The sequence below is a fragment of the Salvia splendens genome, chromosome 19, assembly GCF_004379255.2.
Source record: "Salvia splendens isolate huo1 chromosome 19, SspV2, whole genome shotgun sequence".
NCBI lineage: Eukaryota > Viridiplantae > Streptophyta > Magnoliopsida > Lamiales > Lamiaceae > Salvia > Salvia splendens.
The window spans coordinates 11,428,644-11,449,207 of record NC_056050.1 but is presented as its reverse complement, the minus strand read 5'-3'; the positions used below and the strand labels follow the sequence as shown (position 1 = coordinate 11,449,207).

Genomic DNA, 20,564 nt, shown 5'->3' with positions numbered 1-20,564 from the left:
CATAACAGAAAATTAAACTTGCATAAAACACGGGAATAGTCGATAAAACAGAGTGCCGAGCTTCGAGCAGCGAAGCTCGGTGAAATCCACAAAATACGAGCAAAATAAACGGAAACTTGTTTCTTCGCCCTCAACAGGACGGTGTTACACCACAGCTTGAAAATACGAGAAAGTAGAAAGTGAACCCAAGTGCGAAACCCCCTGAATTTCCCTCGAAGAACCCAAGTGTATAGAAAAGTGAACTAGCTGCAGACTGTTAGTGAGGTCTCCAACCGAGAAGATCCCTACAGAATGCATGCATCCTTCCTTTTATAGACACGGACATAATCTTCTAGAACCTTCATAGAAATCTCCATTCTACCCTTCAGTTCTGAGATTTACTCCGTCTTGCAATTTCTTTCACAATGTTCACTTATTCGCCAGTTTCCTCGGGCGTGTGATTGCCTCCTTCTTTTCCTGGACCTGGCGAATTTCTTCTATACACCTGGCTTAAGACATGTGTTAGACCCAGCAAATTCACGAATTTATCCCCTAGACCTATGCATGAAATTAGCCTTATCAAACTGCTCACACTTAAAACCATGTTTGTCCTCAAGCATGAAAGACAAGAAAATGAATAAGGCAAATTTCAACGCACGGTCCCCAAGAACGACTCTACAAACAAGACACTAACACAAAAACAGACTCCTAGACCTAGATAACTACAGACTCATAAAAGAAAACATCACACAAAGAGAAAAACAAAACACAACAGATAAGCATGCACTAGTTTCAACTTTTTGGCGACTGTCCCCACAAGCTCAAGTTCTCTCCGATCGTTTACAGTCTTCAAATCCTCCCCCTTCCTTCTGCTACCTAAACGGTTCGTCAGTTTGTCAAGATAGCCTATTGATTTCCCAGCGGTTAGGTTCGCTCGATCACTCATGTCTCACTAGGGATGTTAGGATCGAAACATTCCAAAGTTAAAGTTACACCACTGATGCGTCGGGTTATGAGAGTTTCTCCTTTCTATCGTCTCCCATTTTTTTCCTTTTTTCCTGTGTCAGGTAACTATTACTTCCTGCCCTTAGGTAATTAATCTTCTTTTCCCCCTTTTTATTCTTTCTCTTTTTCTATTTTCCTCCTGGACTTCGTCCAGCTTATACCTCCGAATTGTTATTTTATTTCTCCCCTGGACTTCGTCCAGCTTATACCTCCGAATTGTTATTTTATTTCTCCCCTGGACTTCGTCCAGCTTATACCTCCTATTTCTGGACTTCGTCCAGCTTATACCTCCAGTTCTGGACTTTGTCCAGCTTATTCCTCCATAACCCATTTTTCCTCTTTTATACTCTACTCCCTAAGCATCAAGTGGCAACCCAATTTTTACATGCTAGCTCAAAGTGTTTAGGCTTATAACTCGCTCTTATAGTAGGGCTGCACAGCTAGGTTATCTAAGGCATTTTCTATCGTCCTTACTTCATTCGGACCGCTTTAGCGGGGCTTGGCCAGTGCTAGGTCCGTCCCTGATGCTCACTTTATGTATGTCTATCAAGTTAGATACATAGTGTTGTACGTATTTCTACTTTGAGAAAAAGGGCGCCGGGTCAAGTGAGTGATCTTGAAAAACTCTAATTCCAGTGTTTAGCATCATAAAAATTCTTGGATTTGGAATTGAATTGCGATTCAAAATTATTCAATTCTACAAATTGAATTTCATATAATAAAAATAGTGGAATTCCAAATATTTATGAAATTACACACACTGCACACATTCATACACATTGACACATATTCACACACATTGACACACACACATATATTCACACACGTTACACACATGCACTCTCATACACATATAGCATATACTGTGTGTATTGTGAGTGGGGTAGTGTGTGAATATAGTGAGTTATGTATGTGTGCGTAGTGTGTTTTAAGTGAGTGTGTGTACAATGTGAGTATTTAATGATTGTGCAACACATGTAGTGTGTGTTCACAAATTTTTAAATTCAATTAATATCAAATATATCAATTATGTGTATCAAGCGAAGTTTATAAAAAAAGTTAAATAGTATTACTCCATTACTTTCGTTCGAGCTCCGCCACTGGAGGTATACTCTCATTCAAGCTCCACCACTAGTTTTATGTTGCTAATTGTGAATTTTAGCAAAGTGGCTAACCCCTGGCTAATTACAAAGGAAACTGAGTGGGAGTTTGTTATGTGTTTTCATTTGTTGTGAAAATGCGATGCTAGGTCGAGACACCAAGTCCTATGAATCCACTAGATCACTTGGTCTGGAACTCAATGTAACAAGGAATACTCTGTCGTTGTATACACAAACTCTCCTTCAAAGATCCCTCAACCCGAATACTATGGATTAGTATAGAGAAGCAGGGGTCGATCCCACGAAGATGGAAACGTAAGAAAGCATTTAGAGACTCTTGACAAAGGCGGTTGCTGCCACGCAAACAGGGTTGAGGTATAACTACTACTAGACCTAGGCAGGAAATGTAAACGCTAGACCTAGAGAACTGTAAATATGCTGAGATCAAACATCATCGAGACTTTGGTATATTAAACTCACTTCCTAGACCGTGTAAACGACTATCTAATTTAGCTAGACAGAAATCAACTAACAGTGGGGACCATGACCCAGAAATAGCGCGTACAATTAATAAAGCTGCAAATAACTAACTGAGCACTTAACTAACACGGCATGCATTTCTTCAACGGAATTAAACACGAAGATGAAGGAAACAGAGCACATTCCCAGATTCGAACAGAATGTAAAAGTTTGGTCGTCGGAAACTTACGATAAACCGGAAATAATTCAGATCTACATATACTAGACGAAGCGAAATGAAAACACGAAGACTAGGCATCAAAATAAACCAACTCTGCTCAGATCTCACGTCGAACGCTTAATCCACTCCGGATCCAAGCAATCTGAAACCATCCATAACTCGATTCTTCTCCATAACTTCTGATTTAACAGATCTACTCCGATCAACACCGAATTTAAACGTTTCCACAATCAAGCTACAAACCAAATTCAAACCTCCGATTCATTCACCAACAAACTCCGATCACTCTGATCCAGCCATTACTCTACACAGATTCAGTAAACAATTGCGAAACGCATCCAAAACAAGTAAGCTAGCTCAAACTCCATAAAATTACAACGGCAAAAACAGAAATCAACATTATCGACATAACAGAAAATTAAACTTGCATAAAACACGGGAATAGTCGATAAAACAGAGTGCCGAGCTTCGAGCAGCGAAGCTCGGTGAAATCCACAAAATACGAGCAAAATAAACGGAAACTTGTTTCTTCGCCCTCAACAGGACGGTGTTACACCACAGCTTGAAAATACGAGAAAGTAGAAAGTGAACCCAAGTGCGAAACCCCCTGAATTTCCCTCGAAGAACCCAAGTGTATAGAAAAGTGAACTAGCTGCAGACTGTTAGTGAGGTCTCCAACCGAGAAGATCCCTACAGAATGCATGCATCCTTCCTTTTATAGACACGGACATAATCTTCTAGAACCTTCATAGAAATCTCCATTCTACCCTTCAGTTCTGAGATTTACTCCGTCTTGCAATTTCTTTCACAATGTTCACTTATTCGCCAGTTTCCTCGGGCGTGTGATTGCCTCCTTCTTTTCCTGGACCTGGCGAATTTCTTCTATACACCTGGCTTAAGACATGTGTTAGACCCAGCAAATTCACGAATTTATCCCCTAGACCTATGCATGAAATTAGCCTTATCAAACTGCTCACACTTAAAACCATGTTTGTCCTCAAGCATGAAAGACAAGAAAAATGAATAAGGCAAATTTCAACGCACGGTCCCCAAGAACGACTCTACAAACAAGACACTAACACAAAAACAGACTCCTAGACCTAGATAACTACAGACTCATAAAAGAAAACATCACACAAAGAGAAAAACAAAACACAACAGATAAGCATGCACTAGTTTCAACTTTTTGGCGACTGTCCCCACAAGCTCAAGTTCTCTCCGATCGTTTACAGTCTTCAAATCCTCCCCCTTCCTTCTGCTACCTAAACGGTTCGTCAGTTTGTCAAGATAGCCTATTGATTTCCCAGCGGTTAGGTTCGCTCGATCACTCATGTCTCACTAGGGATGTTAGGATCGAAACATTCCAAAGTTAAAGTTACACCACTGATGCGTCGGGTTATGAGAGTTTCTCCTTTCTATCGTCTCCCATTTTTTTCCTTTTTTCCTGTGTCAGGTAACTATTACTTCCTGCCCTTAGGTAATTAATCTTCTTTTCCCCCTTTTTATTCTTTCTCTTTTTCTATTTTCCTCCTGGACTTCGTCCAGCTTATACCTCCGAATTGTTATTTTATTTCTCCCCTGGACTTCGTCCAGCTTATACCTCCGAATTGTTATTTTATTTCTCCCCTGGACTTCGTCCAGCTTATACCTCCTATTTCTGGACTTCGTCCAGCTTATACCTCCAGTTCTGGACTTTGTCCAGCTTATTCCTCCATAACCCATTTTTCCTCTTTTATACTCTACTCCCTAAGCATCAAGTGGCAACCCAATTTTTACATGCTAGCTCAAAGTGTTTAGGCTTATAACTCGCTCTTATAGTAGGGCTGCACAGCTAGGTTATCTAAGGCATTTTCTATCGTCCTTACTTCATTCGGACTGATTCCCACCAAGTCAGAGAGTGTCCACCCAATAGCCTTCTTGTTCCTCATAATTACCTTCAACAATTCATCTTCTTGTCCCTTGGTCAAGCTGCTGTTAATAATCACTGGGAAATTGTCATTCTCCTCTAGATATGCATACTTGAGCCCAGGTGGAAGTGTTTTCAACTCTTTCTTGGGGACATCTTTTTCCTGGGGTAAGGGATTTTTCTCTGTCGACTCAGTTGTTATTCCCTTCATAGACTCAGTAGATCTTTCCATGCTCGCCACATAAGGTGTCCTCCTTGATCTAGCTAGCTCCGGGTTAGTGCAGAATTCCAGAATCGCTTCAGCTAGTTCTTCATCTGATAACTCACTCGTCTTCATGGCTTCACACCAACTGGCTACTTCTCTATCAATGGCCTGACTCATCTCAGAATTCGCAATCTGCTCCTGCATCAATTCAGTCTCAAGATATTCCTGGACCAAAGGGTTAATAACATCTATAGCATGCAAATTTTCAACGTCAAGAGGTTTCTTCATTGCCTCATCGATGCTGAATGTATATTTCTCCCCATTGTAATCAAGGCAGATGGTGCCGTCAAAAACATCAATGATAGTCTTAGCGGTACGTAGGAAAGGTCTCCCTAAAAGTACTCCGCCAGACTCTGCAGACTCACTATCACTCATTTTAATCACATGAAAATCAGCTGGGTACAAGAAGTCATGTACCTTTACTATCACGTTCTCAAGCACTCCCTCAGGACAAATGCATGACCTGTCTGCCAATTGGATCACAACTTTCGTGTCCACCATGCCTACCCCTACCAACTTCTTGTATATAGACAGTGGTAACACATTTATGGATGTACCCAAGTCACACATAGCATGCTCGATTTTTACATCACCAATAGAGATGGGAAAGTAAACATACCTGGATCATTGCACTTCGAAGGCATCATCCGCTTTTGAATCACTGCGGAGACGTTCTCGCCTATCAAAATTTTTCCACTGGGTCTAGCCTTCCCAGCTATAAATTCCTTGATGAACTTTCTAAACACCGACAATTTCAAAGCCTGTAAGAATGGTAGATTAATCTCCAGCTTCCCAAAAATATCCATGAAATCTACCGGCTCTTCCTTCTTCTTCTTGGCTTCCCCCCGGCTTGGGAAAGGCTTCAGTCGCTTCCCTGCTCCTGTAGAACTTTCAGCCGAGAACTCTCCAGTTTCCTCCCCTACTGCCTCGTTCTCCAACTCCGGCTCTGGATCAAGGAAGAATGGTTCAGTTGACCTAGGCAAGGATCTCTCCAAGTCTCGTGCCTTAAGGTTATCCTTGAGATCTGTCGCTTCCTTCGTTCTTACCACTGGCCCCTCATATCCTTTTCCGGATCTCAAGGTAATCTGACTTATATTTGCTCTATCAGGTGGCCTTACTGAGGCGGGAATCTTTCCTTCATTTCCCCTCATATCACTCAAAGAGGTGGCTATCTGGGATAATTGCTTTGCCAGCATATCCATTGCTGGCTTTTGCTCCTGCTGAGCGTCTTGAAGCTTGTGCACTACGTCATTCTTCAATTGCAGGTTGTTTTGCATATGTTGCTGAGAACTGACGAGGTCGTGCACCATATCATCGATACTCTTTGGTGGCTGACTGGGCCCTGGCCCTATACTCAGAGTCGGTCCACTCACTTGATTCTGACGAGCGTTTCCTTGACCTCCTGAGGAGTTGTTATACTGATTTCCTGGACCATGGTAATTGTTTTGAAAATTCCTTTGGTGCGGTGGTACATAAGAGTTCCCTTGATTGTTCTGATTTCTGTTTCCCTAGCTCGAGTGGTCTCCTTAGTTCCGATTGATCCAGTTGCCCTGCCCCTCTTGGTTCCTTCCTGACCAGTTACCTTGTCTCTCGGGCTGAGGTGCAAACTGCTGATTTTGTTGTGGTGCTGGCTGATTCTGTTCGTTCTCAGTCCACCTGAAATTTGGATGGTTCCTCCAGGGTGCTGGCTGATTCTGTTCGTTCTCAGTCCACCTGAGGTGCTGGCTGATTTTGTTCGTTCTCATTTCCGAATCGAACGGAAATGGATCTCCTGTAGACAACCCTGATCTGGTGGTGACCGTGGATGCTATATCTTTGATCTGCCAAATAAATTTATCGTCCCTCCACCTAGATGAGTTACTCCAGAATCCAGTCCGCGAGCCTCTGCTCATAAACCGAATAAATGGAACACTCAAATTGAGAAGGGGTTGTTGTGTATAAAAGTAAATTGGGGCTGCATTGTAGGGGAAGAATAAAAGGAATTGAGAAGAGAGATGGGAGATAGAGACGTTGCTGTACAAATTGTTTGTAGAAGAAGAAGAATGATGTTAGGAGTGGAATTGGAGTTCACTGTGGGGAACACACATTTTTTTTGGGTTAGTAAATCTAATGGGAAATTGCTGATCTTGGCAGAGGGTTTTGATAAAGGATTTGGAATGGAGTAGTTAATGTTTGGGCTTTTGATAATAAAAAAGGAGAAAATAGTTTTGGGAGTGTTGGGTCGATGGAGTTGGGAAGGCGATGGTCGGCCTCAAAAATAAATGAAAGAGAAGAGAAGCATGGACTCGAGGAGGGATTTCTCTGCGGACAAAATCCAAGTCGAAGTCAGGAATTCAAATTCATAAAATTACACGAACGAGGTGGGCTTTCTAACTAAGTATTTTGTGGGCTTTCGAACTAAAGTATTTTCAAGAGCTTTCGATTTAATATATTGGTTTAAGCATCATTTTATGTGACGAAATGCCTGCGATTGCGATTATTACATGATTATGTGATTTACGTGCTTAAAGTGAAAGTGATTGTCATGTGTTGCGCTGTATAGTTTTTTTGAGTGGTTGTGAATTGTTCGACTTGTTGATGTGATGTGAGATGATGCTCGGCCTATGCAGAAAAATGATTTATGTTTCAAATACGTTTTTGAGGAAAATAAAGTTTGCAAAGGGAATATCATGCCATGTTTTTGTTTTGAAAAATGCCTATCTGTTTGTTTAGCAAGGGAGTTGTCCCTACTAGACCTATTGAAATCGAATTCGGGTCTGACTAGGGAGTGAGTCCCTACTCAGGCTAGTGTACACCAATGGGGATCGTGAGCCGTCTTTTGGGTCGGCCGGTCTAGTGATCGAGTTTGCGGCCACATTCTCGTTCACAGGATGTTGATGTTGATGTTGATGAGATTGATGTTGATGTTGATGTTGATGATTGCTTAGTGGGAGTGAGTCCCTACTATGAGTTTAATCGAATTTGGGTCCTAGCAAGGGTGCGTCCCTACTCGGACTAGTGTACACGATGAGGACCGTGAGTCATCGAACGGGTTGGCCGGTTTTCGTGCTCGTGGGAAGTGGCCCCCTTACACGACACTCTAAAGAACAGATATGGCAGTTTCTTAAATAAATCAAGGAGAAATGGTTGTGTTTTGAAATGATGAGGAAAAAAGATTTGAGGATGAGTTGAAAGTTTGTGTTAGTGATATTTTAGTGTCTCGGGCCTTTTCAAGTTAAAACCCCGAGGTCACTCAATGGTGTCATGATATAACTGTTTTTATAAAATTGTTTTGGCGTTTGTCCACTGAGTGCATCAAGTACTCAGCCCTGCATTTCTTTTTAAAAAATGTGCAGGATGAGCGTGACGGGTGCGGTGGGTGTTGAGCAAGACCGTTGAAGAAATTTAAGTGTGTAGAATGTGTCATGTCTTCATACGTGGCATATTCCTTCTCTTAAATGCTTCCGCTAAGTAGTTGTTCTTCTTTTGAGTTCGTGTATCACTAAGATATTTTCATTTGAAGTTATTGATTGTTGAATTGATACTCTGATTTTATTCAAGCTATTCCCGTTTGTTTCGAGCTATGGTCGAGTTGTGTTGTTTTCCCCCTTTCTTCTCCGCTTCTTTAACCCTCCCCTAGTCGCGATGAACCGTGTTTTCTATCCTTAGAAAATGCGGGCGTGACATGGGCTATCGTCTACAAGAAACAAGAGGAAAGCATTCCAAGGTCATTGTTATGGAAGTTTATCTCATCTTACAGATGAAATAATATATAGTAACAATGACATCCAACCGACATATAAACATGGTTTAAAAAATGAGAATTACAAGCTCTAAACATTGTTTCATTAAAATAGTGGTAATCTAAACATCCTTTCAGTGCTTTTGGGATCGGCGATATCTTCTTCTTCACAGTCGTTCTCTGATACACTACGTGACATCCAACCAATTGAAGTGAAAATTTTGCCAGATTTTGTCAATTTTAAGTCAATCGTTGTACGAAATCTTACTAACCTTTCCCGTCATACCTCGCCGATCCAGAAGCTCGAGTGTCGACCATTGTTGAAGTAGGCTTTTGGTTCACCCTCCTCGTCGATTTCAGAATCGTAAATTAGGATGAGGGTTTTTAAGGAGTATCCGATTTTGTGGAGTAGCCGTTTTGTGTGGAGGTAGGCTTTTTCTTGATTTTGTGGAAGAAGAAGAGGATTTGAGGGAAAGTGGAAGAGTTTAGCGTGTGGAGGAATGACTCCCAATTAATTCGCACTTAAAAAATGGAACGACGGTTCCTAATTTTTTTTATTCCTAATTTACCCCTCACATGACACAAATCCGTCTTATTATGACCCAACAAAAACGAGGAGGCATTCCAGATCGTGGCCATTAATCTCCAAATCTAACGGTCCATATATGGTCTTTATTTCTATAGTTAGGGACTTCTTTTGGTAGATGAAAACCCTATATATATATATATATATATATATATATATATAGTCCCATTATCCCCAAATCCACTCTTAAAGACCGAACTAGAGACCAAATTAGGGTCATCCATTTTCTTAATCTCGTGGTTAGGATTAATTTATAATTAATTTAATATTTTATTCAATAAAAACTTTTTTATTTTAATTTTTAAATTTATTTTTATTATTTTTTATTTTTTTAATTCAATAAAAACTTGCCGAGTAAATAATGAACTATATTAAGTAAATAATGAACTAAATGAAGTATGTTTATGAAGTAATTTTGACATGTTATTGAAATACAATAATGATACAATAAATTTTAGTGTTAAACGTAAGCGGTAGTAATGAACTATATTCAATAAATAATGACATTTTATTGAAATACAATGTTAACTGTGTTAAACATCAAGTAAAAGTAATGGACTTATTACTTCATTCAGTCATGCTATTACTTCATTCCATTAGTTTATTACTTCATTTCATTAGTTTATTACTTCATAATGTGTTATGACATAATTATCTTTCAGTTGAAGTAAATTCGATATGTAATGAATACGAAAAATTACTTCATAACATACGGTCATTTAGTTCATTATGTAGTGAATATAGTTCATTATTTACTCCAACAAGTTTTTATTAAATAATAAAAAATTTTAAAAGATTTTAAAAAAATTTTTAAAAAAAAAGTATTTATTGAATTAAATATTAAATTAATTGTAAATTAATCCTGACCACAAGAGTAAGAAAATGGATGACCCAAATTTGGTCTCTAGTTCGGTGTTTAAGAAGGGTTCGAACATTGATCACAACTCTCTCTCTCTCTCTCTATATATATATATATATATGGTTGTGATTAATTGAGATTTTTTAGCCTAATTGAGAATGGAGATGCATTATCAGCCCTTCATTTTTATTAAATGAGTGGTCCATAATTTGCAACATGGAAAATATTTTTAGATTAATTAATTATGAAAGGGCAGAATGGTAATTTCATGGTACATTTTATTTAATAAATACCACCTTTGTCCCTGAAAGTTTTTCCCATTTTTCCATTTCCGTCCGTCCCACAAAATTTGTTCCATTTCACTTTTTACCATTTTTGGTAGTGGACCTCATATTCCACTAACTCATTCATACTCACATTTTATTATAAAACTAATATATAAAAGTAGGACTCACATTCCACTAACTTTTTCAACTCACTTTTCATTATATTTCTTAAAACCCGTGCCGGGTTAAAGTGGGACAATATTTGGAGACGGAGGTAGTACTTTTTTTTAATTTTTAAATTTTTTAAATTTTTTTATAAATTTCTTTTAAATTTTTTGTCAACTACATATGCAATTCATGTCAATCAACTACATATACAATTCATGTCAACCACACACATATAATGTCAACTATGTGTACAATCCATGTCAACTACATATACAATTCATGTCAACTACACACATATAATGTCAACTACATATACAATTCATGCCAATTATACACATATAATGTCAACTATAAGTTGTTGACATTTGATGTGCAGGCTATTGGCATTTGATGTGCAGACTATTGACATTTGATGTGCAAGCTATTGACGATAATACCCTCGAGTTGACATAATCTACTTATAGTTGACATTTCGAAAATGTTGTGGATGGGTGGCTGAAAATGCATCTCAATTCTCAATTAAGCTAAAAAATCTCAACCTAACAGGACCCCACATATATATATATATATATTAGATTTTTATTAATAATAATGGATAAATAAATTAAAAAATTAAATTTACCATTAAGAATATTTTAAATTTATAAATATCTTAAAAAAATTTCAAAATATATTCATATTTAATTTTATTATACAAAGTATTTAATCATGTGTAAGTTGAATCATATATAGCTCAATATTATCATAATTAAACGTTGCATCATGTATTGAACTGATCACATGTTAATGTTATCAATAGTGTTTTGATTAGCCCGCAGGGTGACTCGAATGAGTGCTTAGAATTTTTTATTCCATCCCACAAGAATATGTACTTTCCAATTTTGGAAACTCTTTTCTCTTTATGAGGTGAGACTCATTCTCCACTAATAATACTTTAATTACTTTTTCTCTCTACATCTCTTACTTTACCAATTTTACATTAAAATTCATGTCGAACTCAATGTGCATAATCTTTGGGTACGGATGGAGTAATAAATATGTAAAAAACTGTAGAAAAGGCCATATGCATGATGACACAAGTTTTGTCTAAATTAATACTAGTAATATTTTGATGATTCGTTTTAATAAAATTGATACAAATTTTGTGTAAACTAATAGTAGTACTAATAAAATTGATACGTAGTCATACTTATACAAACTTAATTTATAAAAAAAATATATAGTTCTTTAAACCTTATATACTAGGCACATCTTATCTTATACGGCTTGACGATAAAAAAAACTTATTAGTAATTTATTTTATTTCTATTATATTTTAATTTAAAAGTTAACGAAATTAGGATAGTTAAACTTTATTATTTTATATTAGTGTAGTAGAAGATATATTACAAAAGTTGGAATTGAAGTCCTTATTTTATTATTATAAAGAATTTCCACATGGAATGCAATATCTTCTATTTTCATAAAATGAGATCTATTTGTCAACTTGTTAACTTGTTAATAGCGTATTAGGAAATTTAGTAGTATACTACAACGTAAGAGGTGATCTCTTCCGCATTGTATTGGACTAATCGAAACTAAAATTTGAATGATTACACAAGATTTGACACACACAAATGCCAAGCTGCATAGACACAAATACAACACAATAATCATCCAAAAGAGATAAAATACAAATCTTGTGGTGTGATTGGTGTCCTAGAGACATAGCTAAGACTCCAAGTAATGTCTTTCGTTACAAGCCAAATGCTAGATCTAGAGGCTAGATCAAGAAATCGCACTCGAACCTCACCAATTCTTGCAGCATTCTACTTTGTCTGGTTCATGAAAATGTATAGTGCAAAAACGAAAATTATAACCAGCCGTACCTCCGAGTCGCAAGCTACCAGTAGGATTGGTATTACTGTTTTCATGTCCTATTTGCTGCCTTTAAATGCTGAAAGAGAGAAGAAAGACCTTGTTGCTGAAAGAAAATATATATAAAAAAATTAGTACACAATATTAAGCATATGGAAGCAGAATGCAAAAGGCAAAACCTTTCGTTGTAGTCAAAGAAGCAGGAACATTTCCCTCCTGAAACTGCTGTGATAAACTCTGAGCATCAAGCTTCCTAATACTTGCTTGAGCTGAAACACAAAATGTTCCAAATTATAGGATAAACAACTTCAGCATAAAAGAATGAATTAGATTTATACTTTAAATTGTGATTGGAAGTCTTAGTTATATCTATTGCTTTAAATTGTGATTGAATATCTTAGTTATATCAGTCTTACATTCTACAACTCCAGATTATGCTATACCATGGTTGTCATAGTCAGAGAAGTTCTTCTGGTGCCCGTTGTTCTTTGAGTGATGGGTTGCTATCCTCAACAAATTTTCAGCACTTCTCTTTCTTGTGAATCTGGAATCCTCAGAATCGTCCTCTCCTTCAGAAAAGACAGATGGGCTTGACCAACCTGTTGAGTTTGCATCAGTCTTACTCTTACGAGCAAATTTTAACAGCCTCTTTAATCCTTTTGGTGCATCTTTGTGGTAGACCATTGCTGGAGGATTTTCAGCAATCCCCCAGTCAACAGAATCAGGTTCACTGCTCTCCTCAAGAAGCATCTGTGAAAGAGAATGACGGACTCGAGGACTTGAAGCTCCAATTGGCGCTTTATAAGCCGGTGAACCCACGATTTGGTTACCGTGTTCAACAGATTTTATGGAGTGATCTTGATCTTCTATTTCCACCCAAGCTGTTGGTGAAATGGTTGATTCTTCTTCAGCCTCAACGTCAGCATCAGGTTTAAATTCAGGCTCTTCCACCCTGGTGGTGCTTCAGCAGTGGTGGGGTTAACCTCACTTACGTCTTCCTTGTTGTTACATTGTGGAGGACTCTCTTCATGTTGAACAACTAGATCAGAGGACTTAGAAACTGGTGTTTTGTCATCGTACATCATCAGATCCTCAGCCTTCCTTACTGGTTCCTGAGGATATGCTTTTTTCTTCACAGTTGGATTAACACTGGAGGTAGTATTTCCAGAGCCTTTACGAAGAAAAGGCTTTGATTCCAGCGGAGCTACGCTGCTCTTCTTTGTCACCTTGTGGTATAAGTTAGGCTCTGCTGAGGAAACAAGATTCTCTTCTGTAGCAGTCTGGACATTGCTTTTGACAGTTTTCTTAGACTTTGTTTCAATGACAGGTTTCAGGCTCCTCTTGCTTTCATTTTGATTCAGCTTTACAGACTTTACTCGTATTTGAGATGTCTCTACATTTGAGCTAACCTGAGAAGCTGGTGGTGTTTGCCATGACCTTCTACGAGTTGGCACTGTGCCAGAAGCTGATAGAGCATTGGGGGTTGTAGCAGCTGATGGTCCTCTAGCTCCAGGGGATGGCCCTCTAGCTGCGGGTGATGGAATTGATGGCCATGATTTATGAGTGGCAGGCAGCAAAGATGCTTTTGTAGATGCCTTCTTAACAGCCCCATTTGCTTGAGATGGACTAATTTGTGGTTTCTTGAGCTGCTTCGCATTATTTTTTCTACCAGCATTACCATTTGCTGGGCTCAGTTGTGATTTTTTGTTATCAATGTTTTGTTGCATCCCTCTTAGCTGCCTGTCTTTCCCTTCTCTTTTGTCAGAAACTTCTCCCTGAAGTTTCTCATCCCTCTTCTCCTTGTAGTGGTCATAAAATCCACCTCTCTTCTCAGACGGCAAGCTTTGTCTTTTGCTACCAGCAGCCACAGCTATACGGCTTGTCACAGGTTTGGTTTCAGTGGCGGATCCAGGTGGGGGCAGGTGGGGGCGGTCGCCCCTACCCGACCGTCCGGAGAGCCTAAATTTTTCATTGAATCAAGCCAAAAATAGCATATCCGCCCCCTCCGTAGAATGTAGAAATATTTTTATTTTCAATAAATGTCATATAAAATGTAGTAGTTCAATGGTTTGTTTGTTGGCTTTTTAACTAAGATGTCTAGGGTTCAATCCTCAACAAACACATATTTTTTTTCATTTTTTATTTTATCCATTCATATTTCTTTTATTATCAAAATAATACCTTTAAATACTTTATGTAATCTAAACTTTTACTAAGTTGCATATATTATGTTGTTATATTTATTATTTAGTTAAAATCATTTTTAATCTTGTTTTAAAGTCTTTTTTATCCTATAGTACTTATAATTTGATCCATGCATCTTAATTATTCTCTATGTAACAAAATAAACATTTTAAATATTTTTGAAATATAAATATTTAGTTCTCTACTTATATCACTTTTGTATATAATATTTACAGTGATTTAAAATGTACATATATTTACAATAAATTTATATTTTAAAATGAATAATACATATTTGCAAGCTAAAGCATGTTTATATTTATATATTTTTTTATTTTAAAATGAATAATACATATTTGCAAGCTGAAGCATGTTTATATTTTATTAATGAAGCTAGTGCAACTTAAATATTAATATAATATTTATTTATTTTATTATTAAAAATAATATTAAATTAAATATTTAATATTTAAATATAAGTTCCGCCCCCGCCATTTTCGGGTCCTGGATCCGCCACTGTTTGGTTTCCATCATCTTCATCAGCAGCTCATTTAGTTCTGTTTCTTTTTGACGGCTCCACTCTGCTGAGGTGACTATTTTATCATTAACATCAGTTGATTCTGTCGGACAAGTGTCTTCTTGCATAACTACAGGAGTGCATGCTTCTTTTACATGTGAGTCCAACTTCGCATCTGAATCACAATGCTCGAAAGGAAAGTGTTCTGAAGCAACAACCTGCACTGCTTCAGACTTCTGCGAACTATATATAACTTCCTTACTTTCTACTAGGGATGTCAATCGTTATCGGGCCAACCCGTTCTGGTTCGGGCCAACCCGTTCGGGTTGTCGGGCCATTCGGGTACGGGCTATTCGGGTTATGATTTTTTCGGGTTATAAAAGTTCGACCCTAACCCTAACCCTTCGGGTTTCGGGCTAACCCACCGGGTTATTCGGGCCAATGCGTATTTTTAATTCTTTTAATATTTTCAAAAAATAATACGTATTTTAAATTTTCTTTAATTATATACATATTTTTAATTAGTCATTCAACAATGAAATACATATTTTTAATTTTCTTTAATATTTTTAAAAAAGATTAAGTTATTTAAATTTAAATAACTTATTCATTACATAATTATTTACAAAATATCTATAAATAGTATGTTTATGTTTATGTATTTAAAACATAAATCAACACTTTGTTTCAAAATTCAAACATAAATCAATTCGTAGAAAATTAAATAAATTTTTCATAACGTGAGAGGTGCATCGTAGATGTAACAAAAATATTTTGAATTGTTAAAGAGTGAATTATCAAGATGTTAGCTAATTAGAGTAACTCTAAGTTTTCTTGAATTATGATTGGTCAAATTTAATTTATTCTAGCTGTAAATAAGTCAAATAATAATTTATCTTTGTTTTAAGAATTATGATTTTTTTGAAGTCTGATAAACCTCTAATACATATCATTCTCTTCGTCTTCGAAAGAGCTTCGCGTGGATATATTGCACGCCTCAATCGGAGCTTTGTAGAGAAAGTTATGACCGTTACAAAAACTGCTCGCTGTGCAGAAGCCTTCAACCCGACGGGCCAACCCGTAACCCGAACGGGTCAGCCCGCCTAACCCGACAACCCGAATGGGTCAGCCCGAATGGCCCGATTTTAAATTCGGGCTGCGAAATTACAACCCTAACCCTGTATTTTTATCGGGTTATTCGGGCCGGCCCGCGGGTTCGGGTTACATTGACATCCCTACTTTCTACGTTATTTTGAATCTCAGAAGCAGAATCCTCAGTAACATCATCTTGAGGACATTGTGAAGAATCTTTGCCCATCCCACTTCTCCATCTTCTCAATACAGACTTGTTTGATCCAGTCGTTGCACTCAACAAGGACCTAGCCTTTTGAATATCCACTGTTTGATCCATTTGTTTTCTTTCGAAAAGATTTATGGCATCTTGTACACTCATTCTCCTTGCATTATTTTCTGGTTTTTTCGGTGCTTGCTCCAAACTATCTTCATCGCTATCGTCTGCAGAGTCTTTATGTAACATTCTATCCCGAGAAGGAAAATAGTTCAGACTTTTAATAGTAATTGCAGTTGACCTTCGAGACCCAGATCGTCCAATTTGTACTCTCCGCATTGGAGACGCTGACCTCCTAGGTGAAGCAGATCTTATAAGAGTCCGACTTCTTTCCACAGATAGTTGCTCTTCCTCACTTGAGAAAGAAGACTCATCGGTTCCTGTAGAGCTTTGCCTCTCTACCTGTGCTGCTTTGGCGGGCGAGACGCTATACATTACTGGCATCTCATTTCTCCTGTCTTTTGGTTTTAAATCGTCATTCTTTGAGAAATGTGTAGTGCTCGAAATTTGGGTAGCTTTAGCTCCATGTCTCAGTTCTATATGTTTGCTTAAGGAATCACTGCAATGATAGGCATTAAGAATTAGATCAACAGCTTATCCAATGAATATAATTTAATACTTTGAAGAGGCTAACAGCTAAGGGTACCTCAAATCTGTTGATCCAAGATGTCGAGAAAACTTCTCTATATCAGTCATCTCCTCCACAGAGCATCGAGAATCAGCAGCTTGGTCAAAAGCAGTTGCCAACTCTTCTCGCAGTGCATTGAGCCTCATGTCCATGGCCCACAACAATCCATTCCTGCAGGAAATGGTCAGAGTATAGGTCTGCTATTTGGAATTTTAGGTAGCAGCAGGCAAGTAACAGACATACTTGGAAGCATTTGAGTCTTCAGCCTGCACAACCATAATAGGCAGTTAACAACACAGACAAGCATCTTCAATCCAGATTGAACAAAGCAATAAACTTCAAAAGGCAAAAAATCAACTCACTTCTGCTGTAGGTCCCACATCATCCGTGAAGCTGTTATCTGACAGAGGAAATTAAGGGAAAGCTTAACGTGATATCTGTACACAAATGATGGCAAACTTCTATTTTTCCTAATGGTCTTGGTTTTCTTTTTGTTAGGCAAGAGGTCGTGGCTAGATTATTTATGCTTACGAGTACGACCTGTGTTGAGTTTGTTGACATATTCAAATAAAGCCAGAAAAGTGTTGACAGTAGTGAATTACAAATCGACATACTTAAAGAAGATTGCCCTTAACAAGGACGCTTACCAGATAGCCCACTTTGGAACTGATTCTCTCTACCCTGAGGAAAGAATTTAAAAGATTAAATTCCCCATTGCAGAAGAGAGATCAACACCGGTGGAATTAATTGATTTTACCTTTGCATATATAGAAAGATGGAAAGTGCGAGCCTCCTCCAGCTGAGATATCTCATTTTTAAAGGAATTGGTGACTTCTAACATGTCTTCTGACCCAATTATATGAAGGTACCTATTTCATGAAAACAAAGTTTGCATGTAAAGGGGATACACTAGCTGTGGCATATGTAAGAAAATAGTGATAAGAAGAATATTTCCTAAACCTTATCAATGTGGATTTAGTAAACCATTCATTGTCATGCAAATTTTCTGGTGGGTAAAGTTTATACTTGTCATCAGATCCTTTTGAATGCAAAGCTTTGATGTCAACTGAATGCAGCAATAGATGCTCCAAAAGCCCAGATTTGACTTTCTCCTTCTTGTTAGCATAGCATGCACATGCCTCGTATCTTTTAGAATCACCAAACAACCAATGATCAAGATATACTGGCATTGGACTTCAACCATCGGTTTCCTATATAAAATATTACCAAGATATAATCTATGATTGAGTTGTAAAATTATTTTAGTTGGAGGGGGTTAGCTATGACTAATTATCCCATGATTATCCATCTAGCATTGAATCTCATGAACAAACAAACTACAAATATTTAATCCCGAGATACAATCTTGCAAATCGAACACCTCCTAAGAGTGCTAATTCCATCACCTACTTTGACTCAACTCAAGTATTCGTAACTATTTAAAACACAACATTTTCCAAACTAAATAAAGTATTACAACAATCTTTTTTTAGTTATTTGGAAGAAGCAAACTCTATGGTAACAAATGATTATGAGATATTAGAATCAACGTATCAGTCTACGAAAACATACAGATGATCAGAAGATACAATGCATCGCCCAACAAAGTAGCAGGTTTTGTATGAAGTATAACCTGTTTTGGCTCGGAAAAATATGAAACTCGATGTAATCCACTGGAGTGTTGGCATCTACCACTGCTTCCATCTTCACCTTACTCGGCTGAAGACACAATACATATAGGAGAAATCTACAAGTAGTGCATTTGCCACATTTTGCAGATATATAAACTTCAAACCCTTTACCCAATGAATCAAACACTAAAAATGGAACAAAAAAAGGAAAAGTTACCACAAAACTCATCTATTATAGCGCTACAATAACAAGGTCGGGAAGTGAGCGATTGTGATTGCGTATAATCAGAAGCTACACATCTGTAAAACACAAATTCAAAATAAGAATTGAATGGTTGGAAGGGCATACCACATTTTTAAGTTAAAAAATTAATGTTTATCCAATCTAAGTCAGGCTGAATTTAACAACAATCGAAGATCAGATCTAGCTTCCGCAAACAGCGCACAATGCTGAAAGCGCTAACAGAAATCAACAAAGACGAGAAATAAAGGAATATGTGTGAATAAAAGTGTAGAGCAGCAGCATCTAAAGCCAGCAAATAGCAATTGTGTATTAAATCCAGACATTACTCACAAAAGCAAGGAGACTCGCGCGCACATATGCAACTTATCTCTAAAATACTCTACAAAAATGCAAAGCAAGAGAGAGAGAATACTCAGTGGGAAGTGAAGCAAGAGAGTGTGATTTCTGTTTAAGTCCTTTCTCTTTTCTTATTTGGTTTAGAGAGAGAAAATAAATGGAGCCTTCCCATCACTGCTCGATGGGGCGGACCGTGTCCGTGATGATGGAGCGACACACCTGTGTCTGTCGCTGTGCTCGCGATGACGGTACGTCGCTGCCCATATATCGAGCACGTCCGTGCCGCTGAGCAGGACGACGTAGCAGCATTCTATTGGCCAACGGCAATGCCGTTGGCTTTTCTATTTTATTTTAAATTTGAATTTAATTTAAAAATCATTTTTAAATTAATAAAAAATCCTCACTTCCCAATAAATTATATCCGTTTTCTCACCACTTTTATTTTATTTTTCATTTTTTCCCTAAAATTCACCTTTCCATCTATAAATACCTCCATTTCCACACAAAAAATTTCACACCACACTGTACAATTCTCATCTAAATCTCTTATCTAAATTCTCTCATCAATTCTCAATCTTTCACTCTTGCAAAAAAAATGTCCGGCTTCGGCGATCACCCCTCCGACTCCCGCGGATGGAACCACGAATGGTTTAACGGCCCAACACCATTCCCTCATCCGGATACGGAATTCTCACCCCCTCCTTAAACCCAAGGTTCTCAAATTCCGGGTGGCTACCGGCCTTATCCGGTGGACGAGCAAGATGTCACCGATGGGCAATACGGGTGGGCACCCGAACAAGGATCGGGAGGGATCGGCGGCTCCCCAACTCTGGAGGACAACCCCAGCGCTCCTCCTCCTCCTCTTCCTCGTAGTGTTCCTACTCATAGTCGTGGTAGTGACCTTCACGTACGCACCGCGTAGACTCCGCCGGAGATGGAGAAGATGTTCAAAGCCTATTTGGAAATATCCGATGATCTGGAAACCGGCACGAACCAAACCGGGGAGAGGTTTTGGTGGCGCGTCTCTCGCCGCTACAATGCCAACCGACTAGAGGGAACCACCGAGCGAAACGAGAGGATGGTGCGCAATGCCATCTTCAGAGCCAACGAAGAAATCCAAAAGTTTCAGGGGTATTACCTGCTGGGGTTTAGAGCCCCATGCACAGCGGAAGTCATGCATTCACAAATAAATCATACATACAGATCTATTTGACCGATTATGGGATTAATTAACTACGTGTTAAACACAGAATTGCATCCAAGA

General features: G+C 38.1%; 1 protein-coding gene across 1 annotated transcript; it reads right to left on the bottom strand.

Moving 5' to 3' along the window:
- Positions 1–12,471: 12,471 nt before the first annotated feature.
- On the bottom strand, positions 12,472–19,398 carry LOC121779023. Its single transcript, XM_042176378.1, has 14 exons — positions 19,295–19,398; positions 18,723–19,020; positions 18,050–18,235; positions 17,847–17,958; positions 17,737–17,770; positions 17,452–17,489; positions 17,333–17,355; positions 17,108–17,260; positions 16,312–17,020; positions 15,125–15,349; positions 13,405–14,310; positions 12,856–13,324; positions 12,592–12,681; positions 12,472–12,518 (listed from the first exon to the last, which is right to left on the bottom strand). The coding sequence occupies exons 2-14, from the start codon at positions 18,947–18,949 to the stop codon at positions 12,472–12,474; spliced, it is 3,219 nt and encodes a 1,072-aa protein (XP_042032312.1). The 5' UTR covers positions 18,950–19,020; positions 19,295–19,398.
- Between the last annotated feature and the right edge of the window lie 1,166 nt (positions 19,399–20,564).

Coding starts and splice junctions, on each gene's coding strand:
- LOC121779023 (XM_042176378.1), bottom strand. CDS start 18,949: ATGAGTTTTGTGGTAACTTTTCCTTTTTTTGTTCCATTTTTAGTGTTT. Junction 18,236..18,722: donor ATTTTTCCGAGCCAAAACAG/GTTATACTTCAT, acceptor TGATTCTAAAAG/ATACGAGGCATGTGCATGCT. Junction 12,519..12,591: donor TTCTTTGACTACAACGAAAG/GTTTTGCCTTTT, acceptor ATTTTCTTTCAG/CAACAAGGTCTTTCTTCTCT.